This window comes from Pleurodeles waltl, chromosome 4_1 (assembly GCF_031143425.1).
Source record: "Pleurodeles waltl isolate 20211129_DDA chromosome 4_1, aPleWal1.hap1.20221129, whole genome shotgun sequence".
In the NCBI taxonomy this organism is placed as follows: Eukaryota; Metazoa; Chordata; class Amphibia; order Caudata; family Salamandridae; genus Pleurodeles; species Pleurodeles waltl.
The window spans coordinates 180,904,814-180,930,415 of NC_090442.1; the positions used below are offsets into that span (position 1 = coordinate 180,904,814).

General features: G+C 44.2%; 1 protein-coding gene across 2 annotated transcripts in view; it reads right to left on the reverse strand.

Annotated features, from left to right (window-relative positions):
- The window catches only part of KIAA1549 (KIAA1549 ortholog), a 664,130-nt gene that overhangs the window by 136,665 nt on the left and 501,863 nt on the right, over window positions 1-25,602 (reverse strand). For both annotated transcript variants that reach the window (XM_069227988.1, XM_069227989.1), the window contains exons 13-15: window positions 17,039-17,163; window positions 16,737-16,939; window positions 897-1,120 (exon numbers count right to left, since the gene is read on the reverse strand). In XM_069227988.1, coding sequence (XP_069084089.1) covers window positions 897-1,120; window positions 16,737-16,939; window positions 17,039-17,163 — 552 coding nt within the window. The remainder of the gene's footprint in view (window positions 1-896; window positions 1,121-16,736; window positions 16,940-17,038; window positions 17,164-25,602) is intronic.

Genomic DNA, 25,602 nt, shown 5'->3' on the forward strand with positions numbered 1-25,602 from the left:
TGTTATTATCTCATCTCAACACAAAACACTTTAAGACTGAGGCAATATCAACAAGTTGAAGAGATTATATTGAAAGCATGGTCTTTTGATGTCAACATATAGCATAACCCTACAGTTCTAGAGGAAAAAACAATATGATTTGAGAACATGGCAACCAAGAATATAAATTGTAGGAGTCCTATTTGCATTAACATCAGATGCACAAAAGTGATATGTGGTATCCTACAAGATAAACCTGGTAAACAAGTGCCAGGGGTCTACTTATATGATGGTGCGGAAAAGAGAATACCCCTCAGATGATAAACACAACCACACAGCAGGAAAAGAACAAAATGGTGAACTGTGTTGGAAGAATTGCATGGAGTTACGGTAGGCAGCCTTCTCAAGCAGATAACTCAAACATCATTTTTTTTTCTACCATGGGGAACTAAAGCCTCTCTCTCACAGACATACACATTGAACACAAACTCACAAAGGAACATTTAGAAGTCAGTCACACTGTGAACATGATAACTTAACTTCATGGATATTGGTGCATCATACTAATGCATAGAATTCAAGCACCACACTGCAATCTTGAGTTCCTCACTTGTGAGAGAACTGGGACCGGTCAGTAAGGACCTCACTCACTGAGAAACCCAAGCAGGAGCCTCACTGAGAGGCAATATAGGCTAATCATTTTTATTCTAGAAATTCTATCATGTTCTCCTGTAACAAAGATATGGGACTAATTTTCAACAAAACCTCAGTGATGCATTAACAGGCTTCAAAGGCAAGGTCAGTTTAAAATGTGGTGATTTTAACTGGCCTACATATGACTGAATGGAACTCACTACTTAACTCACCACTTAAATACATTTTCAATGAAAAAGCATTTTTTTCATCTGAAATCATACCTTTTTCTGCTCTCTATGAAGACTGGGGAACTATTCCCTCCTGGATCAAGTATTTTGTCAATTTGCATCTGGGCCTTGCGGTACATCTTATGTCGTTCTCTCGTGTCAGTAAGCCCAATCAAATCCACTGCTGGAAACTCATAATGTCCTTTTCTCTTGGCCCGGAGACGTATCTTATTGCGATGGTGTTCAATTTCAGACTTGTGTCTCAGTGCTGTTTGAATCTTAAGAAAAAAATGCAGAACACAGTTCTTTTATTTAAAGGTGATAAGTCATACATAGTATAATATTTAGAAATATATATTGACTGTAGATACACGGAAAACCCCTAGATATGAAAGGACCATGACGTTTGTGGATTTGAAAAGCAGGGATGTGATCAAATAAGATATTCAGTTATGAGCACAGAGTAAAATGTAACCAAGTGCAATGTTCTAAACAAAAAAGTGTCAAATTGAATAATACAAATAGCAATTCTCAAATACGTAACGTGTTGAATCAAGTAGAAAAAAAATGTCTTTGGCAATCAAGTTTAGACATTAAAAACTATAGTATTGCTGTTTTAATGCCGGTGCTTAATGATCAAAGGAGTTTGTTATGCATAATACCCTTGGGTTTATAACTTAAACATTAGGAAAAAACATCAGTATGAGAAGGACACAACTTGCTAAGTAAAACTGAGAATATTACCAAAGATATGAAAGTAGAGACCAGGTTTATCCAAAAATAATATAAATAAGAAGTCACAAATTCTTCAGAGCAAGGATCCTTTCATTTTTTTTTTTTTTTTAGGAAAATGGATGATCGCCTGTGCTATTTTCTACTCTATAAGACACACACTGGCTTAGAACTTAAAGAATTTAAAGAATCCCAATCATGTTTTTGGGAAACAAATGGTAAATTGAGGAACTGTAATTTAGGAATGTAGTAAGTCTGAGATGTTAACCGCTTCTGTACCGCGGAAGTAATGGTTACGTCCTGCGGCACAGTGCTCGTGTGCCCAGGACGTAACCATTACATCCTGGGCACAGAGCCCAGAGGGAGCGCTAGCGCGATCGCCCGCTGACCATCACAGAGGCCTCCTCCCATCACGATGGAAGCTCAGCTTCCAGCGCGATCAGAATAAAAGTGCTCAGCATTTCTCTTCTAATCAAGTGGAGGAGGCCTGAGAGGCTTCAAAGGGAAGGAAAGGAATTTCCTTCCCTTTGAAGTCTCTCTGAGAATTTTAGCAGCCGGATTGCAAAGCAATCCGGCTGCTAAAATGGCCACTAGACACCAGGGACTTATTTTTTATAGGAAACTGGCATAAGGGGAGCGACCCCTTGGGCAAGAGTCGCTCCCCAGGGGGGCATTTTTTTCGAAGGCCTTTTCTGCCCCCTCCCCCCCCCCACCGGGGGCAGAAACCTCTAGGCACCAGGGACGTTTTTTTTTTTTTTTTTTAAGAGGTGGGGAGCAACCCCTTAGGCAAGGGTCGCTCCCCTAGGGGGCAAATTATATTTAGGCCATTTGGCCTATTTTAATGAGGCCAATCTGCCCCCAAGGGGGACAAAATCCACTAGACACCAGGGAGTTTTTTTTTATGTGAATTTCACGCAAGGGGAGCGACCCCTTAGACAAGGGTCACTCCCTTGGGGGGCAAATTTATTTTAGACCATTTCTGCCCCCCTGGGGGGCAGATCAGCCTATTTTAATTAGGCCGATCTGCCCCCCCGGTGGGGGGGGGGGGGGGCAGGGGCGGAAACCACTTAGGCACCAGGGATTGGTGTGTGTGTGTGTGTGTGTATATATGTGTGAGTTTTGTTAGGGGGGGCAGCCTCTTGGGAAAGGGTCGCTCCCCATGGGGGCACATTACTGTTGGCCATATCTGCCCCCTGTGGGGGCAGATTGGCTTATTTTTGGAAGGCCCATCTGCCACCAAGGGGGGCAGAAAGCCCACCAAAGATCAGGCAAGATTTTTTTTTCAAAATAAGAGGGTGGGGGTATGGCCATACCCCCACCCCAAATAAATGGGGACAAAGTTGTTCTGGGCAGGTGGGGCAATTACCCCGATCCACACCCTGGGGGGGGGGGGGGGGGCAGAAAGTCTACTAGATGCCACAGAATTTAAAAAAAAAAAATAGTGGGGTGGTGGCTACCAACGGTATGGGACTGGTTATGCCCCCACCCCAACTGAAGGGGGTAACAATCTTTCTGCTCTCCCCCCGCACACTAAAACATCTTATCCCACGGCAAGCAAGAGGACATTTGATTATTTGGGGTTTTCATTTTACATTTGGGCCATGAGAGCTTGGCTAACTATCAAAATCATCCCACTTGGAATGGTGAGGGCTGCACTTTATGGACTTTGGGACGCTGCTATGTAGAAAAATCCACCTAGACACATCTGAAAACTAAACATCAAGGTGATTCCAGGGTGGTGTGCTCCAGAGGCACCCGCACCATTTTCTTACCCACAATGCCCTGCAAACCTCCAACTTTGCTGGAAATCACACATTTTCCCCACATTTTTTAGATGGAACCTTCCGGAATCTGCAGGAATCCACAAAATTCCTACCACCCAGCATTGTCTCATCTATACTGATAAAAATTCTGCTGCACTTGTCAGCCTAAAAATGTTTTTTTCTCAAACTGCCCTTTTGGACCCGCTTTGGTTCCCCCTCAATTTCGACATGTTTTTGGCTCTTCCCTGTCACAAGCACTTGGCCCAACTACACAAGTGAGGTACCATTTTTATCAGGAGACTTGGGGGAACACTGGGTGGAAGGAAATTTATGGCTCCTCTCATATTCCAGAACTTTCTGTCACCGAAATGTGAGGAAAAAGTGTTTTTTTGGCCAAATTTTGAGGTTTGCAAAAGATTCTGGGTAACAGAACCTGGTCAGAGCCCCACAAGTCACCCCATCCTGGATTCCCCTAGGTGTCTAGTTTTAAAAAATGCACAGGTTTGCTAGGTTTCCCCAGGTGCTGGCTGAGCTAGAGGCCAAAATCCACAGCTAGGCACTTTGTAAAAAACAGGTCTGTTTTCTTTCGGAAAATGTGATGTGTCCATTTTGTGTTTCTTGTCGCAGGCGCTAGGCCTACCCACACAAGTGAGGTACCATTTTTATCGGGAGACTTGAGGGAACACGGAATAGCAAAACAAGTGTTATTGCCCCTTGTCTTTCTCTACATTTTTTCCTTCCAAATTTAAGGAAAAATTTAAAACAGTAATGTATTTGAGAAATGTAATTCACATGCTAGTATGGGGACCCCAGAATTCAGAGATGTGTAAATAACCACTGCTTCTCAACACCTTATCTTGTGGCCATTTTGGAAACACAAAGGTTTTCTTGATAATTATTTTTCACTTTTTATATTTCAGCAAATGAATTGCTGTATACCCGGTAGAGAATGAAAACCCATTGCAAGGTGCAGCTCATTTATTGTCTCTGGGTACCTAGGGTTCTTGATGAACCTACAAGCCCTATATATCCCCGCAACCAGAAGAGTCCAGCTGACGTAACGGTATATTGCTTTAAAAAATCTGACATCGCAGGAAAAAGTTACAGAGTAAAACGTGGAGAGAAATGGCTGTTTTCTCACCTCAATTTCAATATTTCTTTATTTCACGTGTTATTTTATGTAGGAAACCCTTGTAGGATCTACACAAATTACCCCTTGCTGAACTCAGAATTTTGCCTACGTTTCAGAAATGTTTAGCTTTCTGGGATCCAGCATTGGTTTCACACCCATTTCGGTCAGTAACTGGAAGGAGGCTGAAAGCACAAAAAATAGTAAAAATGCCCCAGTAAAATGCCAAAATTGTGTTGAAAAATGGGGTTTTGTGATTCACGTCTGCCTGTTCCTGAAAGCTGGGAAGATGGTGATTTTAGCACCACAAACCCTTTGTTGATGTCATTTTCAGGGGAAAAACCACAAGCCTTTTTCTGCAGCCCTTTTTTCAATTTTTTTTAAAATAAAACAACTTTTCGCTGTATTTTGGCTCATTTCTTGGTCTCCTTCAGGGGAACCCACAAAGTCTGGGTACCTCTATAATCCCTAGGATGTTGGAAAAAAGGACAATATACTACCATTATCCGTGCTTACAGTACGACCAAGCTATATCCAACATCGCCGAACCTGAGGCTCTATGTCTTGATTTGACGTGCCTACGATGCACTGTTATCTTAGCCAGAGATCAGTTATTCTTATGTTGTTTCACACACTGGATTGTAAAATGTCTCATGTCCATTCTTTTTTGTACTGTTTTATATACTGACCAAAATCTCAATAAAACAATTGTTTTCAAAAAAGTCTTTTAAAGTGATTTAACTTTACCTAAAAGATCTACTTCATTATGTTTGCTGCTGAAAAGAAACAAGACATATGCCGCAGATTCAAGCGGGCATGATTGCTATTTAATCATTGTTGGATCTCTTAAATAGTTTTAAAATTTTTAGGTCATTTGATCATAAGAAGCAACAAACAATGGTGCCCTGCCTTTGGTACATAGCAATCAATATAAATAAAAACACTTTGTTCAGTTAAGAACTTAAGTAGATGACTCAGTGGGTCCCCTTAAAGGGTAAGACTCTCCGATCTAATCACAGATTCTTCACCTTGTGAATATTTCTTAAGCGTAAGACTGGATCCTGAATTGTGTAGAGTAGTACTCCTGTGCATGAGTAGGTGGCATCATATGATTCCACACCGATGTAGTTCCGCTCTGGAAGTGACAAGCGGAGCTGCATATACTCGCCACCCACGCATGTTGACCTCAGTTGTAGAGCCCATCAGCAGATTCTCACAATCGGTGTGCAGATCTTTAGATTGGGATCTCTTTAAATGAACGAGAGTCCAGTTCACAGAAATGGACATGGAAGGATTGGTGAGGAAGAAAACAAGTTACTTACCTGTAACTAGTTATCCAGTATTGGTATCTTTCATAAATTCACATGCTTGAATCATCCCCGTCGTCGAAGTGGGAGTCCTACGGTACATGAAAAGCAATAATGAACAAACAAAATGTTTTTTCCCTATAGGCTATAATGGTAACCCAAATCACTCATATAGCCTATCTAAGTCCTTTTGTGAAAAGGTCCAAACCTGGCTGCTGGCCAATCAGGCACCAGCATCCTCTAGAACACTCTCCAGAGAGACTCTTTCCCTCAGATTTTCTAGCACAAGAGTGAAGACCATGACCTGAGAAGGAAATGCGAGCATCTAAGGGGAGGAGGGTGGGTCGCATGTGAATTTATGAAAGATACCAATACTGGATAACTGTAGTTACAGGTAAGTAACTTGTTTTCTTATCCAGTATTGGATCTTTCATAAAGTCACATGCTTGTATCTGAATACATAGCAGTACTCTTAATAAAAGTCATGCCCGCAGTGGATGGTGGGTGCAAGCATAGAAATCCTGTAAAACATATTACCAAATAAAAAGCTTATAAATCTTGCATTAGGAGCATAAAACATATATATATATATATGGAAAATGTCACTTACCCAGTGTACATCTGTTCGTGGCATTAGTCGCTGCAGATTCACATGCTGTGCACAGTCCGCCATCTGGTGTTGGGCTCGGAGTGTTACAAGTTGTTTTTCTTCGAAGAAGTCTTTTCGAGTCACGAGACCGAGGGACTCCTCCCATTTCGACTCCATTGCGCATGGGCGTCGACTCCATCTTAGATTGTTTTTTTTCCGCCATCGGGTTCGGACGTGTTCCTTTTCGCTCCGTGTTTCGGGTCGGAAAGTTAATCTCGGAAAAAATCGTCGGTATTGTTTGTGTTCGGTATCGGGTTAGTTAGTTAGAACAAATCGACACCGAATTTTGAAGAGCTCTGGTGGCCCTTCGGGTTTTTTTCGATCCCCCGTCGGGGCCTGGTCGGCCCGGCCACGTGCGACTTCAAGGCTGATGGAACGGACCCCATTCCGCTTCTGCCCAAAATGCCATAACAAGTATCCGTATACGGATCAGCATCTGGTCTGTAACTTGTGCTTGTCCCCCGAGCACAAGGAGGATACTTGTGAAGCCTGTCGAGCGTTTCGGTCGAGGAAGACGCTGAGAGACCGAAGAGCCAGGAGACTACAAATGGCGTCCATGCCAACAGGTCAAGAACGTTTCGAGGAGGAAGAAGAAGCTTTCTCCGTCCACGAGTCGGATTCTGAAGAACTCGACGCCGAAGAAACACCCTAAACCGTGAGTAAGACGTCGAAAATCAAGACTCACGAGAAGTCCACAAAAGCCCAGGGGACGCCACCGCCAACAGGCCATGGCTTAACCGAAAACTAGATGACCGATCCAAGGCACCGAAAAAGGGCATGCTGGTGTCGAAGTAAAATCTGAGGCATCTCTTGATGTCCAAGGAATGCAGAGTATTTTCTGCTATTGTAGACGGATTTGGGAAAAAAGTTTGTAGTATTACTGGCTCAAACAGGTGAAATGATGAGGGCACTTTAGGAATGTACCTGGGGTTAGTCCTGAGTAGGACAACGTCATCTGAAAAAAACAGAAAAGGCTCCTTAATAGTAAAGGCCTGTATATCACTGACTGTCCTGGAGGAAGTAAGAGCAAGCAGAGTTGCCACCTTCCATGTGATGTACTTGAGTTCCGCTCTGTGAATGGGTTCCAACTGAGCTTTCATTAGCTGGGACAGGACTACATTCAGATGCCACTCTGGCGGAGGTAAACGTACCGGAGGAAAGGTGCGGAAGAGGCCTTTAATGAATTGTTTAATAATCCTGGATGAGCCAAGTGAGGGCATATCAGCAGAGCGTCTATAGGAGGCTATAATAACTGATGCGTAGCATAGCCCAGCATTTGAGAGTGTGAGAAGATACAAGAGAATTTGTTACGGCTTAATCTGTAAAGGATGGAACTTGTTCTGTGAGCACCAGACACAAAATCTCTTCCATTTGAGCTTGTACGTCTTATTTGTACTGTCCGCTCGTGCCCTAGATAAAATTGTCTGCATTCGTGGTTAATTTTCATACCCTTGAACTCACGGAACTCAGGAGCCAAGCGTGCAATTGCAGAGATGTTGGATCCGGATGAAGAATTTGACCCTGAGTCTTCGTGAGAAGGTCGTTGTTGCCGGGAAGGCGCATGGTGATTGGCCACTGACAGGAGTAGGAGCTCCGTGTACCAATACTGTCTGGGCCACCTGGGCGCTGAGTATGATCCTGCAGCCCTCCGACTTCAGCTTCCTCAGGTGTCTGGGGATCAATGGGATGGGGGAAAGCGTACACAAAGATCCCGGACCATCTCATCGAAAGAGCATTTCCCCACGACCCCGGGAGTGGTTATCGACTGGTGTAGAATTGGCATTTGGCGTTCTGATTGGTGGCAAACAAATCTACGGTCGGTCGTCCCCAGCATTGGAAGACGCCGTCCAGTACCTTCTGGTTGAGTTCCCACTCGAGGCAGTTGTCGTCCGTCCTGCTGAGAGAGTCTGACAGGACGTTGTTGACACCTGGCAGGTGCTCCACCCTGAGGCGAATGTTGTGCAGTGTGAGCCAGTACCAAAGAGACTGAGCTTCTCCTGAGAGGGAGCGGGATCTTGTTCCTCCCTGCTTGTTGATTTAAAACACGCTTGTTGTGTTGTCCGTCCGGACCAACACTGATGACCCTGCAATGTGTGGAAGAAACGCCTTGAGTGTGAGATGGATCGCCTTTAATTCCAACAGATTTATGTGCATTCCTTCCTGCGCATCTGACCATCTTCCCTGAATGCGCATGTCCTGTAAATGGCCTCCCCAGCCTTCCAAGAAAGCGTCTGCCGTGATGATAAAATCTATTATTGGTGTTAGAAAGGTGAGCCCTTGAGAGGAATGGTTGACTTGAGACCACGATTGCAAAGCCTGTAGCATTCTTGGTGTAACACTTATTGAATCCTCAAAGGATCCTTGTGACTGGGTCCATTGGAGCTGTAACTCCCCCTGCAAAGGTCTCATTCTCAACCTTGCTAGATGAACTAGGACGATGGCTGAGGAAATCATACCTAGGAGCGACTTGAACAATCGCACAGTGCCATCGAACCTGACTTTTTTCTGGAAATACTGACAGCCAAGTTGGTTAGTTTCTGCTGCCGTGCCGGAGTGAGGTATGCCTTGTTTTTGATGGTGTCGAGTTCTGCACCCAAGAAGACTATCCTGCGTGTGGGAAGGATGACTGACTTCTGGAAAGTTACTGCTACTCCCAAACTGTGAAACAATTCTAGGCAGGCGTTTGTAGCCTTGGAAGCTAGTTGTGATGAAGGAGCTTTTATGAGCCAGTCATCCAGGTATGGAAACACCTGAAAACCCCTGCTGCGGAGAAAACCTGCAACTGGGGCAAGGCATTTTGTGAAAATTCGTGGAACTGACTGCAGACCGAATGGGAGAACTTTGAATTGATAATGGGCACCGGCCACAGTAAAGGGAGATACTTGCGATGTTTTTGATGTATCGGTATGTGGAAATAAGCATCCTGGAGATCCATTGTTGTCATAAAGTTTCCAGGATTCAAAAGGTGTAGGATATCCGACAGCGTGATCAGCCGGAAGGATTGCTTCCGAAGGTACTTGTTCAGCTTCCTGAGATCTAGGATCGGTCTCCATTCCTCTGACCTCTTCTTTATTAGAAAGAACAGGGAATAGAACCCAAGTCCTATTTGCTGAACCGGAACCTCTTCTATCGCTCCCTTGGCGAGCATCAGGAGCACCTCCTGCTGAAGCAAGCAAAGATGGAACTGTTTTGGATGTTCCTGGTGCGGTGTTTTTTGTATAAATTCCAAGGTATGACCTTGTGTCACTATATCCAGCACCCATTTGTCTGATGTTATGCTTTCCCAATTCTGGAGGTAATTGGAGATGTTTGCTCCCACTTGGTGATTCTGTAAATAGTGGGGAAACCGGTGCCTGATAATGATCATTGTTTTCTAGGTTGATCCCGGGTTTGGGAACGCTGTTTTCTCCTTCCTCCTCCTTGTCTGGCGTAAGAAGCAGTGGATGGTTGTCTATACTGCTGCTGATAGGTCGGTCTATATTGAGGCTGTGGATACTGCCTGTGATAGGAACTTCGAAATGTAGTAAATCCTCTTCCTCTTGCACCCCGAAATGGCTGCTTCCAGTACTGTAAAGTACCTAGGGATTTCGCAGTATCTGTGTTAGCCCTGATGGCCTGAAATGCATTGTCTACATGTTTGCCGAAGAGAGATTCTCCGTCGTACGGCATGTCAAGAATTCTGGACTGCACCTCTGAAAGAGGTGGCTTTGACCCAACCCTGGCGGCGTAATACCGCAGCTCCAGCCAGTTGACGGAAGCAGTGGAGGCTTTATCTAGGGCACAGTCAATTATCTCTTCAGACGTATGCTCTCCTTCTTGGAGGATCTTACGTGCTTTCGCTTGTTTGCTTTCCGGGATGAGGTCCATGAAAGCCTGCATATCCGACCACATTTGTCAATTGTATTGTCCCAAAATCACTAAGGAATTTGCTGCCCAAACAGTTATGGCTGACATGGATGAGAATCTCTTCCCCACATTATCTAATCTCCTTCCTTCTCTATCCGGAGGAGTAGATTATAGGCGCTGACTGGTTCTTGGAATGCCTTTGAGCCGCTTGAGAGATGAAAGAGTCTGGCTTTGGATGGCCAGTCCAACATGCCGGAGAGTCCTGAGTTGCCTTATATTTCTTGTCAAGTTTCTGTGGCACTGGTGGAACTGTTGCCGGGTTGTGCATGATCTTGATCCCCTCGCTCCATATGAAGTCAATGATAGGGATGGCCCTCACAGACTTCCTTGCTTGCTCTTTAAAATCATGGAGGAAGCATTCAGACTGCGAGACAGATGTTGGCAGGTGGAAGAGTGTGGCCGCCCTATCCATTAAATTGTGAAAACCACCTATATCCTCTGGTGGAGAATCTGAAGGGCGAGGAGGCGGTGGAGAAGGAGTGGGGGCTAGGTAGTCATCCCATTCCTCACTAGGATACAGTGGCATCTATATTTCACCTTCTTCTTCCTCTTCCCCCGATGTCGAAAAGTCATCTCCAGTGGGAGCAGCTAATATAGAATGCGGAGTCACCCTAGGATTAGGTGGAGATGGAGGTATGCTCCTTGGCATAACAGGAGAAGTTGAAGGTGGCGGCTGATCCTCTGATGTAAGCTAGGAACCTCCTCCTATAATCCTGCAACACTGACTGCAAGTCCGGGATCAAGGAGGAAGGCATCTGGACAGAGTCTCTTGTTTGAGGCGGCGGTTGATAATAGTGCCCCAATGAGAGTAATAAGGTTGATATTGATCATACTCATCATCATCATCCTCTTCTTGTGAGCATCCCTAAATGGACCCTCATCCGACTCTTCCCAGCCCAGCAGATGACTAAGTAATAAAGTTGACACCTTACTTGGTGAAGTATCTGTAGGATAGATCGTGGATCTCGACATTGCTGTGATTTTAACTGTGGCTCGAAGATCAGGAGACCCAGAAGAAGTAGGAATAGCCTCCATTTGACTCACAGCCACCATTGGCATCGTCGATGGTGTCGACGACGATGGTCCTGTCCACGGCACTGCCATAGTGGATGATCTTTCCATCGACAATGGTCTCGTCGACGGTGGTGTCAACGACTGTGGTGTAGTTGACAATGGTCTCGTCGACGGTGGTCTCGTCAACAGTGATGCAGCTGACGGGGCTTTCATAGAGGATGTCATCAATGACAATGTTTTCGTCGATGAAGGCGTCAACGTTGACTTCAGCGACACAGTTTGTTCTGGAGGCTTCGTCGAAGGAGGTTTAATAGAAGTAATAGGAGCCCTCACCACAGATGTGGACTTAGTCAGCGCCGATGACGGTCTCGTCGACAGTGGTGTCGTCGACGACTTGATTTTGATGGATACCTTTCTAGAGGTAGAAGGCTCAGACGAAGGAGAACGATGAGACGACTCCTTCTTTCGTCAAGGAGAGGATGGCCCAGATGAAATTGAGCCCTGTAAGCCTTTTGCACCTTCCTTATGATGCATTTTTGTGCAGCTTTCTGGATCTTTCCTCATGACCCAGGTCCTCGGATTTGGACCTTTTAGGTGGCCTTTCTGTCTCATTCTCCTCACCTGAAGTATAGGATTTTGCCTGTAGCCATGTTAAGAGTCTACCCCCACGGTCCCTGAGGGTTTTTGTAGAGAAAGTACGGCATATCTTGCAGTCTTTCACCTGGTGTTCTGGGTACAGGCAGTATAAGCAGTCTTTATGTGGATCATCCACATGGAGCCTTTTCTTGCCACAGGTCTTACAAGGGCGGAAAAGGCCTTTTCTAGAATGATCTGATATCTTTTAGAGGGTTTTGAGAAAAAATCTTCTGAAGAAGTAGAAAAACTGGGCAGAGCTCAGGGAGACTCCCTTCACACGAAGTGCAGTAGAAAATCTGAGGGAAAGAGCCTCTCTGGAGTGTGTTCTAGAGGGGGTTGGTGCCTGATTGGCCAGCAGCCAGGTTTGGTCCTTTTCACAAAAGGACTTAGATAGGCTATATGAGTGACTTGGGTTACCATTGTAGCCTATAGGGGAAAATAATTTTGTTTGTTCATTATTGCTTTTCATGTAACGTGGGACTCCCACTTTGACAAAGGGGATGATTCAAGCAGATGAATTTATGAAATATCCAATACTGGATAATATGCAGTACCTCCGCAGGAGGAAGGTCGATGAACCGACTCATACCAAAATGTCTTGCAGGACCGAGTGAGAAAAATGCCCATCTCAACAGATATGGTAACAGGTAGTGCTTCCTGAACGTGAGTATCAAAGCCTGCATAGCTGGTTTGACAAATGTGCAAAAGAGGTTCTCCGTGTGCCTTCCAGAGGCTTCCACTTGGCAGATCCTGATGTAGAGCATAATCGACCAAAAGATGGTCTGCTTCTGCACTGCCTTGCCCTTTCTTGCACAAGAAAACCTCACAAAGAGCTGTCAACTGGTGGGATCAATGTAAAATCTGAGTGCTCTTTTGGGGTCCAAGCAATTGAGTCTCCCTTCCCCTTTTGAGGGATGAGTTGGAGCAAAGAATGCCAAAAGGGTGATAGACTTCCAGACGTGAAATCGTCGTACCACTTTTGGTAGAAAAGAAGCTCAGGTCTTCAACTTATCAGGAAAGAATGTGGCATAAGTGGGTGGGACAGAAAGAGTCTGAAGGTTGCTCACAGATCAATGTGGCAATGAGGAGAATGTTGAGATGGTCAGGAGACATAATGAACAACTGTGCACTGGCTCAAAGGGAGTACAAGTTAAAGGTAGAACCAAATTAAAATCCCACTGTGGCATTACATCAGCGGGAAAAAATGTTGCAAACTTTTTTTTTTTTTTTTTAAAGATCTCATCACAACTGCCAATTTGAGCAAAGAATGCTGGTCCGGAAACCACCAAAAACTGACAGATCTAACAAGTAGCCTTTAACAGCGTTCAAAGCAAATTGTTGCTGGAACAGCGACAAAAACAAAACAACCTCAAAAGGAAAATCAAATGAGGTCAATGGTTGCCATTCAATCCCCATGGAAATGTAGATTCCGTAGGTTCAGATGCAGCTCCCTGGCATGCTGCTGCGACAGAAGATCCTACTGAAGCTAGATCGTGGGCAGATGATCATGCCCTGGAGTTCCAGGTACCACCCTCTGCTGGCCCACACCTGTGCTACTAGGATGACTTGGACCCAGCTGTTCCTGATCTTCTTCAGTATTCTGGGCAACAAAGGCAGTGGCGGAAAGGCAAGTGATTTGCACTAAACTCTAACAGACTGAGTTAGGCATCTGCCGGAGACAAGAGGCCTCTGATTTCCACCTTTCCCAGGTGGCAGCCCCCACCCTGAAGCAATGTATCTGTTAGCACTGTCAAAACAAAATAAGGTATGGAAATGAGGTCTGACACTGACCCAATCGAGGTCCAACAGCAACCACTGTAGGTCTTTTGCAGTCTGCTCTGAAATCTGGATACAAATCAGACAGATTCCCCATGTGGTATGCCAACTGGGACTTTAGGTCCGACTACAGTGCCCACATGTGCCATTTTGCATGTTTCACTAGCTGGATGCAGGAGTCCACCAATTCCAGCACTCTAAAAAATCACCTGCACTGAGATCCAGGAAAGAGGCTGAGACATCAGGATCATATCCCAAAGGTTCTGAACTTTCTGCTCCAAGGGGAAAAGCATAAAACTGTACTGTATGGAGAAAGTCTCAGATGAACGGGAGCATTTGAGAATTATTAAGGTGCGATTTCGGCACACTGATAGTGAACGCCAATGAAGTTAGGAGGTTTGCACTCACCTGAAGGTGGTGGACAGCTGCCTGGGGCGAGCCTGCCTTCAACAGTCAGTCATAAAGATAGTGGAAGGCTGGAACCCTCAACCCCAGAACGTGTGCTGCGACCACAACAATCACTTTTGTGAACACTAGAGGGGCACTGGTGAAGCCAAAAGGGAGCACTGCGAACTAAACATGCTCCAGGCCAACTGAGAACCACAGGTAGCACCTGTGGAAATAAGCGTCCTGCAGCTTTAGCACTATCATCGAGCCCTGGGCTCCAGGGCCGACAGGATTTGTGCTAGTTTCAGCATTTTGATTTTTTTCTTCTACATGAAAGGGTTGAGAGCCCGAAGACCTCCATTCTTCTGCGCAACAAAGTAGTAATACCCAATTCCTATTTCCAAAGCTGGAAAACCTTTTGATGCTCCCTTTGGCCAGAAAGGCTTATATTTCCTGCAGAAAGATAGACATGCAGTCTTCTGACATAACTATGTTATTTAAAAAGAAATACTTACCTGCTTGGTAAAGGTACAAACACTTACTTGCATGATAAAGGCATTGCGTGGTGAAGACTGCATTATCCCCCCCCAGCTTGGCCTCTTTAAGGGCCTTCACTTGCTGCAACATCACGATGGACCCAGAAATCCAGGGTGCATCAAGACTACTCTTGGGACCAGCTCAAATGGAGAATGGGAGTCGGCCTTGAAGGCATGAGGACACCCTTGTGCCCTTCTCTGGATTCGAGAGCAGCAAGAAGGGGCAAAGTCCCACCCTGATTTCTTATGCTTCTCTTTGGCCTGACTCAAAAACTTCAACCGCAATGACGATCTGCGGGAATTACTTTGGGAGCCAGGTCGGGACCTTCATTTAGACCTTACCTGGTCATATCTTGGAGATGTCTGATGCTTGGCGACATACAGCTCCATCTCACAGTCTTGTATAGCCTTCAAGTTCATCAGAGCACAGTCACCACATGCCCCGGATTTGCACTCCGAACCCAGACAACATATACATTGTGAGGGTCTGCCACGGACATCTGTCTGCGTCAATCCCTACATAGTTTGAACCATGTTGTTTTAGGAAGTGACATTTTCACTTACACAGTTGATTTTTTCCCAATAAAGGGTCTTTAAAAGACCAAGGAGTAACTCTGCATCCACATCGGAAGGTGTGGAATAAAGGGAGTGGTGTCAGCGCACAATGGTGGCACTTACATGCGGCTCCGCAACTCCTCTCTGGAGCGAAACCGAATAACCCCATTTAATGGCATGCAGGAATACTGCTCTAAAGGTTTCCAGATCCACTGTGACACCTGAGGAATATTTACAAGGAGAGAAATCTATGGTTAGAAGTATCCACAAAATAAATTAGTTATGAAACTTTTCTTACATATTTGGTTTACCATGGTCAATCAAATAGTTTGCCTTCCAAAGAAAAATTTTTGACTGGGGGAAACATTTTAGGCCCTCTAAATATTCTTAATCACTGGTCTTGTGTACAGATAGCTGCAAAATGTTTTTTTATGAAATTAATTTTCAGACCAAACTTTCTCAAATACCGAAGGCTGGACAATAATAGACTGTCTTTCTGGAACAACAGTGTCTTACGGAATTCACAGCAAACGAGTTGCAACACCTCTTCCACTTGACAACGTAAGATCATCTGTTATAGTCTATCTCTTGATTTCTTTAACAATGGCCAAGTACCCTAAAGGCACATTTTATCTGCCCCTATTGGAGAAACTAAGAAGCCAGAACAACAAAATCTTTGTTTCCAAATTGTTGTGCAGCATTCTATCTTGTGCCCTAGATAAAAGGTCCAGACTGCACAGCAATCTCCTTTGCAACTGATGTGACAAGAAAACCAGGCTGTGATTAGGGAGGGCGGTGCAGGTATGATCATACTTCTCTTGGTCTGTTTCAGGTTCATGACCCCTTTACCATTAATAAAAAATGTGGAAAACATGTCTTCATCAAAGGTTCATAAAAAATGCACTACTACTGGGTCCTGATTCATAGCACCAGGACACTAAGACACTGAATGCTACAGTTTCAAATGCCCTTCGAGATTTTTCTGCCCTCATCCACAGTGATGCAATATTTGCTAAAGAATGTGGCTGCAGAGGACCCATTTCTAACTATGCAGAGGACCCATTTCCAACGTTATGTGATGGTTCTGAGAGCATTTTACATGGTTTTTTTTAGGCATTTGACAGCTGTGATGGAAATATTCTTGATGAGCTACTTCCAAACATGGCTACAGGTTGCCTTAAGGCAGCCCTACATTTCATCCCTCTTTCTTTAGTTTGCACATATTCATTGTGTTTTCCAAAATGATTAGTTATTTTCACAATAAATTTGCCGTTTCTTCAGACAAGTTGTACCCACCGTTCAAATCCGGGGCATGGTTGTTAACTATCAGTGCTTTTCTCTATTAACGAAGATTGCTTGGAGGAACTGATTGCTTTCTGACAGTGCCAAGGCAAACCGGAGATGCAACCTTGATTCCTTTCAGCAATGTACAAACACTTTTGATACAAACATAGGGCTGATTTTTAATATATATATATATACCTTGATTTTTCTTTCTTCCTACCTCTTTGTTTATCTTATTTGTCTCTGTGACGCGGTCAGTAATCACAAAATTATGCATGGGACGGGCTGGTATCGGCTGCATAGCAATGAGTTGGATTTTGCTGGGAAAACGCCTGCTGACATCAGGTGAATGGGACACTCTGTCCACGTGCTCGAAGATAGCTGAAGAGTGCTGCTCATTTCCGCTGCTTGTCTGCAGGACTCCTAAAAACCCACAGTGATGTAGGGAAAAAATGTAAACGAAGAATTGAATGAGTGATAGCAAATACATTGTCTTAATTAAACCACATTGAAGGTACTAACCACTTTTGGCAGCTTTGCGTGGTTTACTTTCCTGGGGAGGAGCCGATGCTTTTACAGTTTCTTCTGCCGACTCCTTCCCGCTGGACTGATCACTTGCTATAGAGCCGGCATCCGACGGAGTCACTCTACCCAGATACAGGGCGAACAAACAAAAAATCCAGAAATTAGCCACACATTAATAGTCAATTGGACCACGTTCCCTCAAACCCTTTTCCATATAATCCCTCATGCCTATTGATGGACCGGAGAGCAAGGTCACAAAACTGAAAGGGATCCCAGTGACAGTTCAGTGAAAACTGTAAACATCAAATGATGCACAGATGTAACACGTCAGGATATGTAACTCTACTTGCACTATCGTATTTATGGTGTACTGTAAGACTAGTCGCCTCCATGTGCTTTTTATTTAAGACCAGCAAAGAAAGATACAGAGTTTATAGGGATAGATAGCAGATATAATTTTTAACAGTGTAAGTTCAAGTCGAAAATTGACAGAGTAAGAACCTTCACCTAACTTACATTTTGGGGAGCTCTGAGACTGAATATCATCTGATGTCACTATAGGGTACAAACACTATAATCCTCTTCTTTCAACATAAGAATATGACAGCTGAAAAATGATCTGTTCTTTACTCCTTTTAAACATATACCACTAATTTTTAGAAAGGATTTAAAAGAGGGCAACGTGTGCAGCAAAGTGCCTTGGTATGTTTTGCAAAGGTTGGCATTGTAGCAGCCTTACAACTGTTCAACGAGGCTGATGCATTTCCCTGCCAGAGACCAGCAGAGAGAAGAAACACTTCCCCTTTCCTACTGGGTAAACTATGGGGAACTTGGTTGTTTTGTACAGCTGCAGTTTCAAGTGATTAATGATCATGCTGAAGAGGAGTATAAACTTCTTCATTTACTTATGTGCAGTTTTATGTAGCGCAAACCAGATCCACCAGAGCAGCAGAACACTTTACATAGGATTATGGGGTAAATGTGAGTAAACACAAACAATTTACAATAAACAAACATACTGGTGTTAACCAAGCTTAAATGCACAAAGCAAAATACAAATAATAAAGAGGATTCGCCAACCAAAAGGGCAGGCTCATGTGATTCGCACTGAACAAGTTACTTACTTTTCTAGTGAATACTCGCAGATAGTTGCAGATTCCTCATCCTCACTTTTGAATACTCCCCAGGCACCATACCAGGTCTAGGAAGCTTTCACCAGCAATGCTCCTGCATGCTGCTAGGTGGTGCAGTGTGACTCCGCACAGACTCTATACTGCTGCAGACGTGATACAGTAGAGCGCATGTAAGGTCCAACCTTGACTATTTATGCTAGTTCCTAGCTTGTCTCTTTCTGTACCCTCTGTCATGAAGCATGCAGAATTGGTAGTACCAGAGTGCAGATTTCTAACTTGGGATTTTTTACAATGTTAAGAAGAGGCTACCCCACAGAAAGAGGAGGTGGGAGGGCAGTGAGGAATTTGCAGTTAGAGTACCCACCAGAAAAAGTGCTACCAAAGGTAAGTGTTCTTCTGATAGATACCTCTAAGTGCAGATTCCTCACCTTCAGAGAATCCATACAGTACTTCGAAGGGGGACAGTCTGTAAAGTGCAGAACTTAGCTGGCGAAATGTCCTTCCTGCTCAATCTGTATAATCAAAATAAAAACAAAGCACTGTGAGGGGCAAACCTATAAAGCCTTCTATCCTCTTCTGAGAGGAGATTAGGGGCGAAGACTGTAGGGGGAAATAGACTCCTCAAAGTAGAAAGGAGTCTCAACTTTAGGAAAGAAGGCTGTGTGAGTTTTCAACACCAGTTTGTCTGGAAAAAGAGGTGGTGTAGGGTGAATGAACCGACAGTGCCTGAAGCTCACTCACACAACAAGCTGAATTAATCACAATGAGGAAGATAGTCTTCAAAGTCAATAGACTCCCTTAGCAGCTATTCATTGGCTCAAAGAACATGAACATAAGCAAGTTAAGACCAAATTAAGGTCCCACTGTGGCCTCACAAACGGCTTAGGAGGAAACGTGTCAAGACTTTTATAAACCTACTCACAAGTGACTTAAGCAAGCATGACTGGTCTGGAAAAATGCAAGAGGGCTGAAAAGGCAGCCAAATTACCCTTAAGACTGCCCAGTGCCAGGCTTTGGTGTGCTAAAGACAAAAGAACCGAAAGGACATTTGACCTCTTGGATTGCTAAGGGTCACTCTTGCTTGTATCACACTAAGCCACAATTGTCTCATTGTCCAGCATAAATGGACTTCGAACAAGGGCACCTGGTGGCGAGGATGACATCCACCACTTCCGGCAGAAGATCAAATAAAGTCAACTGCCAACACAATCTCCATGCACAGAGGTGTAGACTGTGAAGATTCAGGTGGACGACCCTGCCCTGCTGCTGAGACAGAAGGTCCCCCCAAAGTGACAGCCTCACTGGAGGATAGGTCTTGTCTGATCTTTTCAGAACTCTGGGCAGGAGAGGCAGAGATGGGAAGGAGTACAGGATTCCAGAGTCCCATTCTAGCTGGAAATATCTCCTAGTAAGTACTCCTGCAGAAATTCTGACACAAAACCTTTGACACTACACTTTCTCAATGGTGGTGAAAAGATCTAGCGAGGGCTCTCCCCACGGCCAGAAGATGATCTGCTACTCCTCAGGATGTAATCGCCATTTATGATCTGGCAGATATAGTCTGCCAAGTTCGTCCACTCTGGCATTCAAGACTGTCAGGGTGGTTCACAATCAAGAGGATGCCTTTGACACTTCAACCAACTATAGAGATTCAGGGACTTCTAACACAGGACCTTGGACACCCCCCCCCCCCTCCATCCGGCTTGCTGCAATACTGCATAGTGAAGGCCACAGGAAGACCTTCAAGGCCAAGCAAATGTCTTGTAACTCCCACAAGGTGACATGGAGTCAGGTTTCCATCAGAGCCCCGCATTCCCTGATCTCCAGCTCTATCAAAAGCCCCTTTCAACCCAAGAGTGACGTGTCCATCACCACCGTCTGCTCTGGGTTGGAAAGGGGTCTGCCACTGGTCCTACTTTGATCAAGCAGATGCCATTTCAGGCTGTGTGCAGTCTCTTTTGAGATCTAAGTGGTCCCCAACAGATTTCCGGGGTGCTGTGCCCACTGGAACTTTAGGTCCTGTAGCTGAGCCTGCATGTCACATTTTACAAGGAGGATGCAGGACGCTAAAGGGCCCAGAAGCCTCTGAGACACTCTTACCGAGACCCAGGCTGACTCACTGTAATGAAGGTAAGGTACTGAACAGTACAGTGTTGAGCACAGCTAAAATAAAAGGAGACCTCTGCAAAGCAGTCAAGTGCGATGTCAGTAGTTTGGTCGTTGTCTAGAGGTGATCTACGATTGACAGTGCAAGTCTGTCTTTAACAGCCAGTTGTTGAGTAAAGGAAAAACTATTCCTGATCTCCAAAGATGGGCTGCGACCACAGCTATTAGTTTTGTGAATACCTGAGGGGCAATGGTGAGGCCGAAAGGCAGCACGACAAACTAATAATGTAATATGTGTCCTGCAGGTCTAAAGGCACCTGACAGTTGCTCAGGTCAAAGGCAGAAAGGATCTGGGCCAGTGTGAACATTTTGATTTGACCTTCCACAGGAAGGCATTCAGAGCACAATGGTCTAAGATGTGCCGAAGGACCCTATCCTTCTTTGGGTGAAGGAAATAATGAGTGCAGCAACTCTCCCCTAATCCCAAGTCCAGAAACCACTTGATAGCTCCTTTGGAAAGTAAAACTCACACCTCTTGCAAAAAAAATTATGTGTGCTCCACTGAGATTCACTTTTGTGTGAGGGCTTGGGGCAGGGTTGATGGGACAATAAGGAAAGGTAACACATAGCCATGCTTTAAGATTAAAAGAACCCACCTGTTGGATGTGATGGATATCCAAGAAAATGCTTCCCACAGGGTGGTTGTGTGCAACTAAGGGCAAGTTATGGGGAGGGTACTGGGAGGACTGATGCACTTGTGGCCTTGTAAGGTGCCTGCCAAATTCACATCTCTTGTCTCGGGAGGACTGGGGTGATTGCAGCAGTGGGTACTGCTGTTGCCTCTGCCCCCTATAGTAGCCTTAGAATACTCTTAACTGGTGAGGAGACAGTTTGGTGGAGGTACAAAAAACCCAAGGGAGAGTCTCTTGGCTCTACTTTCTTTAAAATGCTCCAAGTTTGAATCAGCTTTTCGTCGAGCAGTCATAAGCCAACTAAAAATCCTGTGGAGTGAGACTATCAGCAGTATCAGCACAAATCAAATATTTCGCCCCAGTTTGATCATCCTGAATTGTTTGAGCCAGGGAGCCATATGGACTTCCCGGCTGTGAGCAAGATTTCACTGGCCATATCCCAGGAGGAGCATGAGTATATCAGCACAATAAGCAGACTGCGTTGACTGACCTCAATGGTAGGCTAGCTGAAAACAATAAATGCCTTTCAAATGTGGCAATCTTCCTAGAATTCAAGGGAGTTGCGAAAAGAACTGGTTTCACCTTGTTAGTTGAAGTCTGAACATCCAGACTCTCCAGAGTAGGATGTTTAGTGAGGACGTCAGGGTCATCAGGTGCAGGTCTGTTATGTCTGGCCACCTGTCTCTCAACTGGTGGGCAAGAACAAGGCTTTAACAAGGTGTCAGTGAGGATCCCATTTCAACAGACCAGATGTAGCTGTCCCAGGCTATAAAACCTACATAAGGACATTTGTCTCAATCTCAATAAAGGAAATCTGTAGGTAGACCTTCTGGGCGAGCTGTCTGTTACCAAACAGTGCCTTTCCTTGGTACCTCTTAAAGTGCTTGCATGACCAAAGTTGTCACCTGGATGAAAGTCAATTGCCTCAAGGTCAACACTGACAAGACACAAGTAGTGATCTTTGGCAAGAACACCTCACCATGGTACTCCAGCTGGTGGCCAGTCGAACACCCAGGACCCATGCCCGGAACCTCTAAATAATCATCAAAATCAAACTGGACATGATTAGCAAACTGGACAAGTTAACACAGTCACGCTTACTGCTTCCAAACCTTGATGATGCTGTGGAACATCTTCAAATGGCTCCCAAACTGTCACTCAGGCCCCAGTCACCAGCAAGCCGGACTATGAGAACACCTTCTACACCAGGCTCACCAAGCAACTCACTAGAAGACTAGAAACCATATTCTGGACTCGGCAGCCAGACACATGCTCAACCTCCCACACAGAACTCACATAACACCATACCTCAGGGAACTACACTGGCTCCCCATTCACAAACGTGTTCAATTCAGACTCCTCCCACACACATTCAAGACACTACGCAACTCAGGCCTTACCTACCTGATCTTGTTCCTCCTTATTTAGGTAATGTATGGTAGTGTTTTTGTCTGTATTATGTCAAATGATTTCAGGAAAGGCAGGAAAGATGTTAAGGCTAAATATACTGCCTTTAGGTCTAGCAGACTAATATGGTATACTTGCAGTTTGGGAGACCAAAGGCCTTGCACTTTGAGTTGATACAAGTGGGCTCCCCAACCCGTCAATGATACATTTATCACTATTACAGGTTTGGGAAGTGTTTTCAGGAATGGGACTCCTTTCATGAGATTTAAATGACCTCTTCCCTATTTTAGAGATTGTCCCACGTGAGTGGTTAGTCACAGATGATCTTCCAATTGTTTTTCTATGACCATTAGTCCTCTGGGCATTGTTGCCGAGGTCTAATGAATAGCCTTGCATTTTGGACTATAGATGCAGGATGAAATTGATCTTAGGAGAGAAGCAATTTAATGAGCTAAGGGATTGCTGGCTTGTTTAAGATCAAGGTATTTATGATGGCTAAATAAGACTCTCCTCTGAAGGATACACTCTTTCTGATGTTGGGTTTATTAATCCTCCCAATTACGTGAGAAATTGCACTAAATTTCCAACTGATTTTTGCATGCTAATACTAAGATCTAGATGCTACAGAAACTTCAGAGTAAACTGGAAGGCTCTTTTTTCTCGAATGAGTATTGCTTTTATGAGCCTATCGTCTAGATAGGGTTAAACAAAAATGTTGCTTCTTTTCAGAAAAGCTACAAATACTGCCATGCATTCTGATAACGTCAAGGGAGAGGATTTTAGTCAATGTCAGAACAGTGTATTGATAATGGGTTTTTCTCACCAGAAATCTCAGCTATTTTCTGACGGGTTGCAACTGGAATGTGAAATAAGCTTCTTGTGACACTATTAAACAGAGTCAATTGTTTTTCTGATATGAGGGAAAATCTGATGGAGAGGTAGCATCCTGAGTTTTTCTTTTAGCATCAATTTACTGAGAAGATGCAGGTCTAAAATTAGACAGTGGGAGTTTTTCTTTAAAAGAAAATACCTGGAGTATACCCCCATAGTTTCTTGATGAGGTGGCACCGTTTGTATTGCATTTTTTGGCAAAGAGGATGTGGGTTTTCTTCTGTAGGATGTTGATCTGAGAATTCAATGCTGGTTTTGCAGGTACATAAGTTGGTAATATCCTGAGGTGGATGCAGTAGCCTTTTATGTATGATATTTAGAACCCACTTGTTGGACGCTATTAATTTCCACTATTCCACGTGCTTCATAACCGCTCCTACTAGAGGAGTGGGAAACTGTCCTGGGGTTGGGGTGTTGAGGCAACATTGTTTTATTTCCCCAGGAATGTCTTTCTCTTGAATGTTAAGATTTTGGGGGCTTTGTCTTTTTATATCTCCCTAGTAATGAGATTCCTGATTTTGTTTGGTGCAGGTGGTAAGTCTATTTAGGGTGTTGATCCCTCTGCTGGAGAAAATGCCAATCTTGGGCCCATAAAATCTTTTTTTTTTTTTTTTTTTTTTTTTAAAGATCAGCTGCTTTGAGTGTCTCAGCCTAATGTTTCATTTGAGACATTTTTTGTTCATTATGCTGGCCAAACAAGAACGCACCCAAAAAGGGAAGAGTTGCTATTTGTAACTGAGCTACTAGCTTTAGAAATGACAATGAAAGACAAGAGAAGCTTCGAAGAGATATGTCATGACTGTAGCCAGTGGTAGAAAGTTCTACAGCTTCGACCGCACAATAAAATGTTTGGTTTGCCACTAGGGAACCATCCTCAAACATTTCCCTTAAATCCTGCTGGCAATATTTTGGCAAATCCTTCTTCAAAGACTCTATACCATCCCAGATTTGCCTGTGGTAGCTTCTGTGTGTGCAGTGGAATTTGCAAGTTTAAGTTGTGTTGATGAAGTTCCACACATCTTTCTGTCAGCAACATCAACACATTTGCTCTCTTTTAGGGTGAGCGGCTAACTCCAGTGCAGAAGCAGGTATTTTCCTGACTGCTGTGACTAAGTGAATCTGGGTTAGGATCCCTTCTAAGAAAGGTTGGGTCCTGGTCTGGTGGCATGTTTTTTTCAGTAAATGTGGTGTTATTGCCTTTACTGTAACAGGGTTAAAAACGTTTCTTCTGCTATCTCTTGAAGACCTGGAACTAGAGGCAAAAATAACCATGGTGCTGCCCTAAGTCGTAAAGTTTCCAGGATAACAGTCACTAATGGTTGAGGTGTCTGCGGAGGAATATTTAACTTTGGTACACTCCTGGCTAATGCATCATGGAAAGTGATGATGTCATCAGCTGGTGGTATTTGGGTCGGTGAATGGGCTGGTGAAGCAGAAGTATACAATGTCACATCCGCATCTGTGTCTGTATATGGAGAGTGTGTTTGTGATTCTTGTTTTCTTAAATTCTGGAGAAACACCAAGAGAAGACTGTCTACTCCTCTTTAGCTCCTACAATTTGTGTTGAAATTGAGGTTTCCGTTTTCTAATAGGGCACACTGAAGTTGCCTTGGATGCTTTACTAGGTAACCAAAGATGAGATGGTGTTAGAGGAATCTGTATCGGCTCCTTGAGAGGTATAATAAGAGTAATAGGCCTATATGGTGACTGAGTCAAAAACTGGACATGAAGCCTGACGATATCTTTTTGTAAGAGTAGATGTTGATTCCTCGCTACATTTTTTTCTGGATTTATTTTGCTCATTTGAAGACTGAACTCCTTTGGAACCTGAAGAACATATTGCTTCGACTGTTGATGGTGAAAAGGACCAAGATCCAAAGACTCAAGATAAAAATGTAGATCACCTGTTTTTTCAATGTAGATGGTGAAATTATCAGCAGTGTCCTCTACATTGGTATAGTCTGTGATGGAGATCAGTGTCTTCTTGACATCAATGAATTATGCCATCAATGCTCTAACGTCAACTGACCTGAACATCTTGTAGATCCTTTTCTTGATGGCGAACTGGTTACGGCGAACTGGTTGAGGCCAAAGGCTTCAAAGGAGACGGTGATCTTGCAGTTGTCCTATGTTGACGATGAGTGATGATATTTTTTTTTCCCTTGATCTTCCTCTGTGATGTTTTTCAGAGTAATGATAAGAAACGGAACCTGGTTCAGAGAAAGATCTTTCTACTCTCTTCATTTCCTTCTTTTGCCCTTCTGTCCTCATGTATTCCTTCATGCCTCCAAAGGGTTTGACGCCTGTCTTTTGAATGTCCTTTCAGACATTT